Source organism: Rhinolophus sinicus, linkage group LG01 (assembly GCF_036562045.2).
Source record: "Rhinolophus sinicus isolate RSC01 linkage group LG01, ASM3656204v1, whole genome shotgun sequence".
NCBI lineage: Eukaryota > Metazoa > Chordata > Mammalia > Chiroptera > Rhinolophidae > Rhinolophus > Rhinolophus sinicus.
This window is the reverse complement of record NC_133751.1, coordinates 124766096-124779171: the sequence shown is the minus strand read 5'-3', so window position 1 is coordinate 124779171 and position 13076 is coordinate 124766096. Positions and strand designations below refer to the sequence as shown.

At 39.9% G+C, this 13076-nt stretch overlaps 1 protein-coding gene across 1 annotated transcript in view; it reads left to right on the top strand.

Annotated features, from left to right (window-relative positions):
* The window catches only part of NCKAP5 (NCK associated protein 5), a 971300-nt gene that overhangs the window by 842266 nt on the left and 115958 nt on the right, over positions 1-13076 (top strand). Inside the window, exons 12-13 of the mRNA XM_074327839.1 lie at positions 4005-4106; positions 8776-8964. Coding sequence (XP_074183940.1) covers positions 4005-4106; positions 8776-8964 — 291 coding nt within the window. The remainder of the gene's footprint in view (positions 1-4004; positions 4107-8775; positions 8965-13076) is intronic.

The following is a 13076-nucleotide window of genomic DNA, read 5'->3' as shown; positions in this document are numbered from 1 at the left end:
ATTCATCTATCAGTGGACACCTAGATTGCTTCCATATCTTGGCTATTGTAAATACTGCTGCAATGAACATAGGGATATATATATATATATATATATATATATATATATATATATATATATATATATATATATATCCTTAAATTAGTGTTTTTGTGTTCTTTGAATAAATACCCAGAAGTAGAATTGCTGGGTCTTGAGGTAGTTCTGGTTTTAATTTTTTGAGGAATCTCCATACTGTTTTCCATAGTGGCTTCACCAGTTTACAATTTCACCAACATTGCATGACAGTTCCCTTTTTCTTTGTTGAATTTTTATTTTTTATTTTTTTACTGCAAATACTTTTCATGATAAACCATAAAAGCAAGCACAGAGGTCATACAAAGTATGTTCTCTGACCACATCAGAATGAAATTAGAAATCAATAAAGTCTTACAACTTTTTTTCTTTTATGACAGAGAAATTGCTTATATTTCAGCACTTAAGTGTATTATGGAATGTGATGTTCCGATGATTCTTTTATAGATTTAATATCCTATATTTAAAATGAAGAATTTGGGAGAGGCCACTGAAAGTGTCTTCCCTGTTAACCCAGACAGGATTTAGGCAAAAGCCTTTGTAAAGTGCATAGTATGTTAACCAGAAAACGTGGGGTTAAATTATACAAATATGAGAAGACATATGAACTTAACTGTATCTTATTGCCTTGTTTATAACCACAAAAATAGAAACAATGTTAATATTGACATTATTACAGTAACAAGACAAAAATGAAGGTAAAAAAGAAAATACAATATGAATAAATGTTAGGATGTTAATCATTACCAAGATTATAGTGTCAATCCATCAATGGTTTACCTAATACTCCAGGAAGTTCTGCATTAATTGAGGAAAGTTTCAATATGTCCATAATATTTATTGACTTTTTAATAATAGACATTCTGATAGGTGTGAGGTGATATTTCATTGTGGTTTTGATTTGTATTTCCCTGATGATTAGTGATGTTGAGCGTATTTTCATATATCAGTTGGCTAACTAACTGTATGTCCTCTTTGGAGAAATGTCTATTTGGGTCCTCTGCTGATTTTTTAATCAGATTTTTTACTTTTGTGATGTTGAGTTATGTGAGTTCCTTATATATTTTGAATATTAACCCTTTATTGGCTATCTCATTTGCAAATGCCTTCTCCCACTCAGTAGGTTGTCTTTTCAATTTGTTGATGGTTTCCATCTCTGTGCAGGAGATTTTTATTTTGATATAATCCCATTTGTTTATTTTTGCTTGTTTTGCCCTTGCCTAAGGAGACATATCTAAAATGCGTTGCTTTAATTGTATTTCCCATATGTACATTCTACCTGCTTTTCACTGAGATTTAAATAAAGCACAAGCAAGATCACAGCACCAGTTTGAAAAGTGATGTGCTTGCTCTCTTGCACTCATGCTCTCTTTTTCTCTGTCCATGAGAATATATTTATTATAATATTACATATACATACAGAGATGTGAAAATATGAGCCTTTCATGCAAATTCTTATTATCAGAAGTGTAACATCTATGGTTTTGTGAGCTTTTGTGGTTATTTAAGGGAAGTTGTTGAAAAGATAATATTAACCTACCATTTCCTTGCCTATAGCCTTAACACGGAAGTAGATTGTCTTTTCCAAGTCAATTTTTATTTGCCCTACATATATGGAAGCAATAACAACGAACGATTCATTCATATCTTAGCCTTGAAGAAATTACCTACCGCCTACTCTCAGTTATGACAATTGATTGTTGTAAGGCTGTGTGAATTTCAGCAACTGTCTTCCTTATTATCCCTTCTGTCTAAGGCAATACCTCTCCCTACCTGTGAGGTAGGTTAAGTAGCCACTTTCATCTTTCCATTGCAGGTGAGGAATCTGAGAGGAAGAGGTGCAGTTACATCCCCAAATCTGGTAAAATCTGTGCCCTAGAAAAGACTGGAAATGACATCTACTGGCCTTTGCCCTAGGACCTGTCCCCTTTCCCACATGACCTTACCTATGTCAATGGAGGAAACTGACCATTTGGATAAAAACCACTGAAATGTAACATCATTTAGGAGGATGGGTTTATACAGACACATATTCATGCAGAAAGCAAAGGATGACATCATACATCTGATAAGAAGAGTGAAATGTACCATGAACTGCATAAGTCAGATAACTAATCTATAAGGACTCTTCCCCAAAATCACGTGATATACCACTCAAAATCATTATTTTTGTTGTTGTTGTTGTTGAATGTCATTTCCCATAAGTTCTTGGACTGTTTGCACATTGATAAATGTATTCTTAGGTCTCAGAATGTTATAATTCTTTTGGCATTTTTCCAATCTTTAAAACATATTTGTGGGTGGGAAAAATATAAAGACATCTTTTTCTTTATAGACTATAAGCACCAATTGGGTAATTGCTGACTATTACACAGTGGCAGGTTCTGGGGATTAAATGATCTTTGCCTCCAGAAAACTCAGATTCTAGAAGGAGCTTGCGGTAAGGATTATAAAAATTGGGCAGAAACAACATTTTGGTTCTAGTTACCTATTGATGTCTTAATTCTGTTGGAGAATTTTCAAAATAGCAAGGAACCAGTTTAGGATGTATGCCCTTTTGGGTGAAAGTAACTCCAAAAAACACAGATTGAAAGAAACAAGAGCATATGGTAGGTCTGAAGCAAGTAGTGATTTGGAGCTTCACTGATAAGGAAGCAGGAGAACTGACCCACAGCAGAAAAAATGTCTTCACTCCCGCAAAAGGATGCAGGAGTCCTACTGTAGCGCCCCTCCTTGAGTAGGTGCTGAATAAAAGTTTGTTGATTGACCAACCAACTGAGCAAGTACATAGGGCTCTCACACAAGTTCAGCATGAGGGGAGTCAAACAGGGAATAGAGAGAATGTGCTCGTTTTAGTGGTGTTTACAATCTCTGCTGACAATGCAGTAGCTCTGCTGGGACGAAGTGACCCGTGTGACAACCTCTGCACTCTGAGATGGTCCTAATGTTCATTAGTGGCAGAGAATCTCAGGCATTTCCTGGATCATCATCAGTATGCAGCAGAGCCTTTCCAGAGAGGAAAAGGAAGAGAAAAACTTTTCAGAGGCATGGGAGGCATGCGTAGGCTCCTTATCTACTTACTCGATTTGACTTTTTACTCTCTAAAGTCACGAAAGTGGCCACCAAAAAAACCAGGCTACAAGTACCACTTTTAAAATGTCATCAGCCTAGCAGAAAATTAGACGTAAATCACAAGTTTTATTGTATTTGCAATTAAACAGATCAAATTTAATGTGCACAGAAAAGCCTTAGTAATTAGTATAAAGATTAATATAGTGAAATGTCCCTGGTTTTAGCGGGCCTCCCAAGCAAAGCTGAAATAAAGAATTGAGTATGTAATCAAATAGTGTGTGAATATTAATGTACAAAATCCAAGTCCCCAGATCCCTGATGCAATTATTTTGTATTCACATTAATTGTTCCTAACAGGTAACATGAATGACTTTAAGTTAAAATGTGACCAAGGGAAGATTTCACAAGATCAACGCTATTTAGAAATAAGGTCACTTTTATAATTATTTGCTCAGATTTTAACCACTGCTCAACATAATAAGGTTAACATGGTGGTTGTTTTTCAATGTGAATATCAAAAGCTAATTTTCATGCTAGCCAATAAGTGTATTGGGGTATTCACAGTTTTTTTGCTACTTATTTCTCAACTACTAGTTATGTTTTTCCTACAGCTTATTTTCCATCACAGATCGACAGACTGTGAAAGTGTGATTATTGTTTATAAACTACTTTGCACATATACACATGTATATGTATATATATATCACTGATAAACTAGAATAAACGTTTTTGAGTTGTTTTATGTATTATCCAATCTAGAAATGTCAACTCTTTTGAGATTTACCTGTGCAAGGCAGGATTTTGAAACAAAAAAACTAAATCATCACTACTCAGTGTTTCTGCTGGTTTTTACCTAGAAACTGCACTCACGCATCTTAGATCTTTCATCCGGAGATTTGCTTTCAGAGGTGGAAAGAAGCCGAAGTCTGACGCACTCACGAACTGATGTTGAGATGCACGTGAGTTTCCTTTTGCCTTTAGAACACTTGTTTAGGTTGTTATTTCCCTTCCATCAAATATGATGTCACCAGTGAACCATAGCGCACACCCCTGAAGTATTGTCAGGCAGATAAAAATGCTTTCCTTTCTTGTGCGCTTTGAAATTCAATATTATGTCCCCCAGCTGATAGAGTGAGCAGAAAGTGTCACTCTTGGCAAAAATATCATAAATCTTGGCTTTGTCCCCAGGATACCTTTTGGGTATTGATTACATCTCAAAGTCTCTGAGAAATGGTCAAGGAGCTTTTTATTAAAGCCTGTGTCCTATATTAGTCATCTTACTTTTATGATATATTATGTATGAACTTTTAAAAATTCATGGGCTGTACATTTCTTTTTTCTTTAGCTAGGGTTAGCTTTGTGCTTACTTGGCAAAACTTGAACCATCGTGGCTTTTAACTCTCATTGGCATAAAAAAGGTAATTTGAAAAACGCAAGAGCCAAATAAATATATAATGAAAATGTTAGGCTTAAAACAATGACAGATGAACATCTGTGGATAACTGGGTTTCTATTTCACTGTGTAATTTTATAAGTGTAGATGGGATGTTCTATATCAAAGGTAAGTATTCTCAAGTTAGATTGGAATGAAATATTAGTGGAATGCTGTCACTTTAAGTACTTAGGAAGACCTTAGCGGCATCCAATCTATAATATAGCCTTAAGGTCAGGAATATTTTAAGTGCAGTTTTTATCCACAAAATTCTTACCTTCATTCTCTTCACCTCTCTATCCTTTTGTTTTGTTTTGTTTTGTTTTAACTAAGATTGTGCAATTTTCTTTTTATTGCATTCCTCACGATAACGGTTATAAAGTATATGAGTGATTCAGGATGGTAATCTAAAATATACTTTGAATAGTGCAAACAGGGTGTATTTTGCCAAATAATCAAAATAGTTAAGATGGTGTTGCCATGGAAGCCAATATACATGTTGGCAAAGAAGAATTTAATAATAACCATTGTCTATTACTAATTACAACTCTTCTCAGTAGGAGACTTGGTGGCCTGTGTATGTCCAAGGGTCCTGCTATTGTTAAGTGCCTTCCTTGGTGCTGTAGCTGAGTGGCTAGGACCTGGGCCTGACATCAGAATCCTGTTTTGGCTGGGTGACCTCAGGCAAGATATTCACATGTCAATGCCTCAGTTTCTCCATCTGGAAAATGAGCATAATGATGTTTCATTTTTATTTCTGAGAGTTGTGTGAGGATTAAATGAGATAATATATGAAAATACATAACATAGTACCTGTTAATGGTATTGGCAATAACAAGATCCCTGCCGCTTTAGTGCTCTTCTGTTCTTTTTAAGTATGCGGCACCATGCCACTGCCACAGAAAAACATGGCTCAGATGGAGAACGATAACTGAAAAAGGTATCTACTAGCATGTCGCTTCCGCAGCTCACTTCAGTGATCCCTGGAAGCAAAATACACCCACTATTGGCTATTTGCTCATCATGGTTTTTACATCAGGAAGTCAGACAGTGATGGCGTGTCAAGGAGTATAATACAGGGTTCCCTCAGGGAGGCTATAAACTTATGATTTAGTTCAAGAGCCAAGACACATGTATCTAAAACTATTTTAAATAATAATAGCAACACCTAAAAGTTACTAAGCATTACTATATGCCAGGGGCTATTCAGTCTTTACAATAATTTTACGTGGTAGGTGTTTTCATTATCTCTATTTACAAAGAAAGAAACTGAGGCATGGACGGGTTAAGTAACTTTCCCAAGGTCAAACTTAGCAAGTGGAAGAGCCAGGATTTAACCAAATAAATGCTCAATCAAGGAACAATTATTCATGGGAGTAGATACTCCTATGTGATAATCTGTGCTGATGAAGGAAGAAACTGCAGGAAAAAGGAGCTCACTTGGTAGCCATGCTGTCAGGAATTCTGGGTCCCTTATGAAATTCAAACATCGGTTATCCAAGGTGAGGAAAAGATGGGAGAATTCCCCAGTAGGGAGAACTAGCCCTTTCTTCTTCTTTGCAAGGAATCACTCTCTAATCAGTCTCTCTCTCGCTCTTGCTCTCTTGCTCTCTCTTTCGCTCTCTCCCCATTACACTGGCCCATGGGTGGGCTCAGATCTTTCCTTTGCTCCTTCCTGCTCAGCACAGCCCAGGTCAGACTGTGAGATGACACAGCATGCTACCATGAAATCCACATAAGAGGTAGTCTCCTCTCATAGCTTCTCCCAGGGGCTTTCTACTCAAAGCATGGGTCCTGGACCAGCAGTATTGAAGCATGTGGTCACTTGTTAAAAAGACTGCATCTCAGGTCCCACCTCAGAATTACTGAATCAGAATTTGCACTGAACAAGATCCTGGATGGTGCACATTAAAGTGTGAAAAGCCTGGCTTAGAGGACACCTCTCTGCTTAAACACCGCACAACCCCTCCTTTCTCCATGACATTGACAGGCCTTTCACCTCCCTGAAATAGCTTCCATCACATCTGGGCATTTCAAGTTCAAGATCAACACAGGCATCAGTTCCTTCCTTCTCCAGCTCGTATTTTGAGTTTTAATTTCCTATCATCTTAATCCAGCATCTATACCATAGCTACACATGGGCAATGACTGGGCAAGGATGCATCTTGTTAAAGGAGGCCTGGGAATGGATTTAAGTTGTAAAAATGGGTATAATTTTGATAGGTGTAGTGGGAAGGGATAGGTAGGAAAGACAGAGGGAAGTGTATATGAGCTTCAGTACCTTGGGAAAAGGTAGAGTATAAATTATGACTGAAAGCCGCACAGAGTATGGAAAGGGCCATTGGAGAAATTAAATCTGGATGGCCTCGCAGGGCAGAAACACAATCTCTTTCTGGATAGTAGACATATCTGTCAGAGCAGAGATAGTCCTAAATAAAACCACCACCCTGCTGTCTCCAACAAAAAAGTATGAGAACAGGAAAACAGGATGGAGAAAATAACACACATGTAGAAGTGGAGCATGCTGTGGTATGTCTGAGAGTTCATTCCGGGCATGTTCCAGGTGTTTGCAGTGGCTGAAGCCTGACTATTCCGTGCTCCTGTGCAATGGGACCACTGGTGGGAGGCATCTGTTGACATACAAATATGAACTCCCCTTAACTGTTACACGCGGCAATAAACAAGGTTATAAATCAATAGCTATCACTGAAAACTGGATTTTAAGACAAGTGTGTCCTTTCAATGATATTTAGAGCCAAATTTCAGGGGGGGAAGAGAGTAGTAAAATTTCTTGGCATTTTTAAATCACTTAAAGAGATCGCTGTGTGGCAAAAAATGAAGTATCGATAGCAAGGCAGATGTCTAACATTGAAAATCTCACATTATTAAGCATTATGGATATTGATTAGAAAGCAAATTAAACCTGCCCTCAGTACTTATGCAGGGGTTTCATACTTACAAGTACTCTCAGAACAGCATTACCTTCCTTCCCCAAGCTGGTGGTTAGTCACCATCACTTGGAATTGCATTTGGAGAACACTGATAAGTACTCAGGTACTAAAGGCACCCATAAAGTGTCAATAAATTGCATAAGTGAGAGGCTTTGCCATTTTGCAAGTGACACAAAGACAGATGGTTCCCCATCAAAGAGTTTCTGAGACAAAGCTTTATATAGATAGGAGACTGGAATTAGACGGTAATGGAGAGATTCCATTCCCGTGGTCGGGATGCTAAATTAATTTCGCCTGTCCAGTTTGTAGAGCCTCATCTGTTACATTAGAAGCCTATAAAGTGGCTGTCAAGATGTGCTGGGATGTTACAACTTTGTTGCCCATGCCTTATGCACACCTCCTAGAATTTGAACCACCTGGGTCATCTGCATGGGATCCAGACCTCTTTGATATGAGAGTCTTTACCATTTGGACAGCCAACCGATAGGAAAAGTCCCGTTGTCTTTTACAACAGAGCCTCATTGCTCCTGAATTTGGTGTTCCACTGTACATGGCTTCCTAGAAGGTGGTACAGAAATGCTCCAGATGTTTGATTCCTGACGTAGAATGATGCGTCAGAGCCGTAAGGAACCAGAGGAGTAATCTGGTAGAACTGCCCCCTCTGTAAATGAAAACGTGAAGGTCCATGGAAGTTAAGTGTTTTACTTACTCGAGATCCCATATCTAGTGGGTGTTTATCCAGGTCGCTAGACTCCCAGTCTAGTGCTCATTATCTTGAACTCTAGCCAAAGATGCTGATGTGTCTTCTTCCTTTTGTAGCATTAGAGTCATGTTTTGATATTGATCTGATTCTTCCACCAGTATGACTGGTAAAATGGGAAACTACCATGTGATACTTCTGCTTAAATGATGATGGTAGCTCTCAATAGTTAAGCACCTACTTAGTCCCGATTCTGTGCTATATGCTTCTCATCTAGAACCTCATTGAGTCCTTGCAATAACCCTGAAAGGTAGGCAGTATTATCATTATTCACTTTTTAAAATAAAAATATGGCTCTAAAAGATTAATTTCCCCTGGCGTGTTAGTAAGAGGCAGAGCCAAGATTTGAGCCCCTCATCTGTCTGACTCCAAAGTCTGTGCTTCTACACACTACTCTATATTCCTTTCTACTTCACTATGAATTCGAGTTGGTATTTACTCTCCTCTAAGCAAAGCCTGCGCTGAGAGCTTTCCTACTTTTTCAGGAATGCCAGCTGAATGCAAAATCAGGAACCCCGGCTTTGAAATGCCCTGGCTTGGGGGTTGTCATCCCTGGTCCTCTCTGCCCTCGCAACAGCTGCAGCAGCAGTGAACTGTCTCTTTCGAGCACCTGCAGTGAGTACTCCAGCGGCTCTTCCTACACATGGCATGATGGGAAGAACCTCAGGAAAAGGGTAAGGCCTCCTTTCAAGGTGCTTCAGCATCAGAGTGAACCAGAAAAGAATTTTCTCCTGGTAGGTAGGTAGGCGGAAGGTGGGAGGGAAACCTAAGAAGGAAACAACCATTTGCTGAGTACCTGTTCATTTACTCCTCTCCGAAACTATATAGGCAGATATTATTCTCCCTATTACATAGAAGAGGAAACTGGCTCTAAAAGGTTAAGTTGTTTGCCAAGAACCACAGAGCACGCGAGGAGTAGAATAACGGTTTGACCCCAGATGATTTGGACATCGTGGGAGGGAGTTGGGGAGAGGAAGACATTTCCATTCTGTGCTTTGGTGGAGCCTCCCAAGTTGGCAGATTTCTATCATTCTGGAACCTCAAGCTCTGGCCTAATGGAAATGACCACACGTTAGACCAACTCAGTCATCTCCCATTAGTTTTACGGTCATTTTCTATCTGTAATGCTCAGAGAGCCTTGCTACTGTCCACTGCAGATGAGAGTCAGCAAGACCACTGACCAAGCCATCCCAGACTGGGCATCCCATGGCAATACAAAGAGAATGTTTTGTTTTGTTTTTCCAGAGAATAGGGAGACTGATGGATGATCTCAGGAATGGCCAAGAGTTTGGGAAGTATCATTCACTTTGTAGGAATTTACTGCTCAAAAACAGCATATGTTGTATTAACCTCTTCTCAATGCTGTAGCCTCATACAACATTAATTGATTGTAAATTAGAGGACAGCGTAGTAGAGAGAAAAAATACCATGGTAGATGGCAGGCACAATGGCTCAGTGAAGGTGGACATGTCCTACTTAGATTCCAGGAATTCCTTTACCAGGCTTTTAAATAACTCCTTGTGGGGACAGAGCCCCAGAGAGCAGTTTCCAGGCTCTCGGCCTCATGTGGAAAGGTGCTGGCTCCGGTAGTAGATGGCCGTCATCTGTGGCTAGTTGGCCATCAGCTGTAGCCGGTTAGCCAATTGGCCACTAATATAACTGCCGTGGTTATGCTATCAGAAAACGGGGGCTAGGAAGAAGATGGTGGTTGAGCTAGCAAGTGGCGGAGTGTGTATTGCGGACTGCAGAGAGGCGGATTGCAGCTAGCAAATGGGGAGTCGGTCGCTTGGCAGAAAAGCGGACAGCTGGTCACACGTTGTGTGAATCCAGCCTCCAGTGAGACTATAGTGGTATGACTCCTCTACCTATGGCTCCGCGGGTGTTCCTTTTTGGCCTCACCATATCCTGTGTTCTTATGTGGGGAGCTGGACCAGAGGCCCCACAGGCCGCCCCGCACGACACATGGTGCAGCGAGCAGGGTCCCCTACATGACACTCCTATTGCTAGAATGACTCCCATCTGCCAAGTGGGCGCACACACCTGAAGATTTCTGCATGCTTTGAACAAACATCTTTGTGCAGTGGTGTATGCCAAGCATTTGAAATACCGTAGCTGTTTTTGCAGTTTCCTAATATGTAAGAAAAGCAAAGACTACACGAGAACAGAAACCCCAAATCAGACTATTTGGAGGTCATTCTTCTATCATTCTTATAAATTTGGTTTACAATTTTGGAAGCATAGAAACCAGGACAATTCCATAAATGCCAGAAGATATTGGTGATGGGCTAGTTTTGTCACACTCTGAACAAGAACTTAGAAAAATATTTCAAACTTGAATTTGGAGCTTCTTTCCTTGGACTCAGGCTTCCAAAGCAAAGTGAGGAGCCTGGTGCATTATCAAAATTGTTCCTTCTAAGGTCATGTTCGGAATTCTGAAGAGTGACTACTAGGGGCCTGGCAGTTAATAGATTTGGAAGATGGTCAGGGATGTTCCCTCTGACTGTGAACATCACTGGCCCCCAGAGACCCTCGCTCTGCTATTTCCACTCTCACAACTCTTCCTTTCTCTCTCTCCCAGAGCCTTTCCTTCCTCCCTTCGTTGCTTCCTTCCTTCCTCCCTTTCTCCCTTTCTCTTTCTCTTTCTCTCTTTCTCTCTCTCGCTCGCTCAAATTCTTCCAAATAGAACAATTCTTGATTTTCTAGGGAAACCTCTTCCCTGAAAAAGGAGCAATAAGGTTCTTAAGATACTTCATACACAGTCAGATGGCCATCATCTGGAGATTCAACCGGGTCCCAGATCAGAGTGTCATGGAGTACTAGCACACCCATCACATCTCATAGAGTCAAGTCCCAGGTCTCAGGGACCAGGCAAACTAGACCCAGTCCTATGAAGATATTTTAAATTTATATTATTTAAGGAACTGCTATACTTCTTACTACATACCAGATACTCATTTACTATTAACTTACATAATAAATTTATATAAGATTAATTTGAACGTGAATACAATACTAATTTACATATTAGTAAATATATGGCCAGTGGCTTTTTTTCTTTCTTTTTTTTTTTTTTTTTTTTTGTGGTTCACAAGTATTTTTTTAGTACTGTTTTCTTTAGAAACAGAAAAGAAGCACACATGGAATGCATTAGCCTGCACTACTTGGAGCATCTGGCCCTAATTAATGAGTAATTAGTGTGCACCACACAGCTTTGTTAGCACTTCATAAGAATTAGCTCATTTAATGTTCAGGATAGCTTATTAAGTAGGTTCTCCTACTCCCCCCATATTACAAATGAGGAAACTGAGATGCTGAGAAATTGAGGAACTAGTCCAAGATCTCATAGCCATTAAGTGGAAGAGCTGGGCAGTTAGTTCCAGAACCTCCACTCAACCATTTGGCTGTACTGGCCTGGTTGAATCAGCCTAAAACTTGGAGGAGTTCTTTTAATTGTTGGGATAGATTTGTTCCCATTAAGACCAACAATGTCCTTTAAAAGAATGTGTGGAACTCTTGTCCAGTCAAAAGCTAGAAAAGGACTGTGGACATTAGACACAGGGCCCCACCTTAGCAGCATCTTTCAGCCAACTGCTCCCCAGAGCAACTCTCTTCCAGCTTTTCCAGCAAAGATTGAAGTTGCCTGTGGGAAATGCCGGCTGTGCCCCACTATCTCCCCCACCCAGGGATTCATGCTTTTTTTGTTTTCTTTCAAGTTTCAAGATTGTTCAAAACTTTTCTTAGGTTATTAAATCCCATAACCTCCTGTGGAAAACTGATTGACGGATGTGGCTAATCTCACCGGGTGGAGAGCCTGGGCCCTGGGATGAATTAAACCACAGCGTGGGCAGGCTCTAAAGAGGCCGAAAGGAGGTGGGTGGGCAGAGTCCGAGAACGTCTTCTACGGGATGAACAAATTGGCCTTTTTCAAGCTCTTGCGGGGTGCTTTTGCCTGGCTTCTCTTCTTTATTGCGAACGTGACTATCAAGATCATGGAAATTCTTAGAAACCCAAGCTGTGGCAGCCTACTCTCTGGCTGGTTTATAATACCCAGACTCACTAAAGGGATTTCTTCTGATTTCTGAAGGAGTTTTTAATAGTACAGGGGAACAGGAGGGAAAAGGGGAAGGAAGCATCACCAAATAGCATCTAACCATAGCAACGTATGACCCTGAAGAATTTTCTAAAGAAAATATGTAATTTGAAAAAGAAAAGATAATTAAAACATAAATAAACAATATGTATTGTTGATCACAAGAATTTTTATGAAATGTCTTAGAGGTAAGCAAATGTTCAGAGCTTACTAAAAAGCTGAGATTCCATTGTAAGTTTCTGACACTTTTTCAGCTTCTACATGTGAACACACAGTTAGTGTTCAGAGTTATGGGCAGGGGGCAGCTGGGGTGGAGATGTGAATGGGAACTTCACTCTTAGTCAAGATAGGTACAGAGTGCACATCTGAAACCACCAGATGCATTCATTGAGATTCTTCACCATTAATATAGAGCCTTTAAAAGAAAAAAAGAAAGCATTTAGCCAGTGCCCACATCCCACCCATTTTCCTGAGTGCTGGTTTGTGATTAAGCTGTAAGTTCCATTCAAGAGAAGTGTGGCGATGACTTCTGATCTCTATTATGACATTGACTAACATAGAGGGGAGAACAGAGGCGAACCTTGACTCCAGTAGTTTAGCACTGAGATTAGAGTTCAGGCCCTCGAGCCAGACTGCCTGGGTTCAAATCTCCACACCATCACTTTGGAACTGAGTCATAGAAAGAGCACAGGAAAC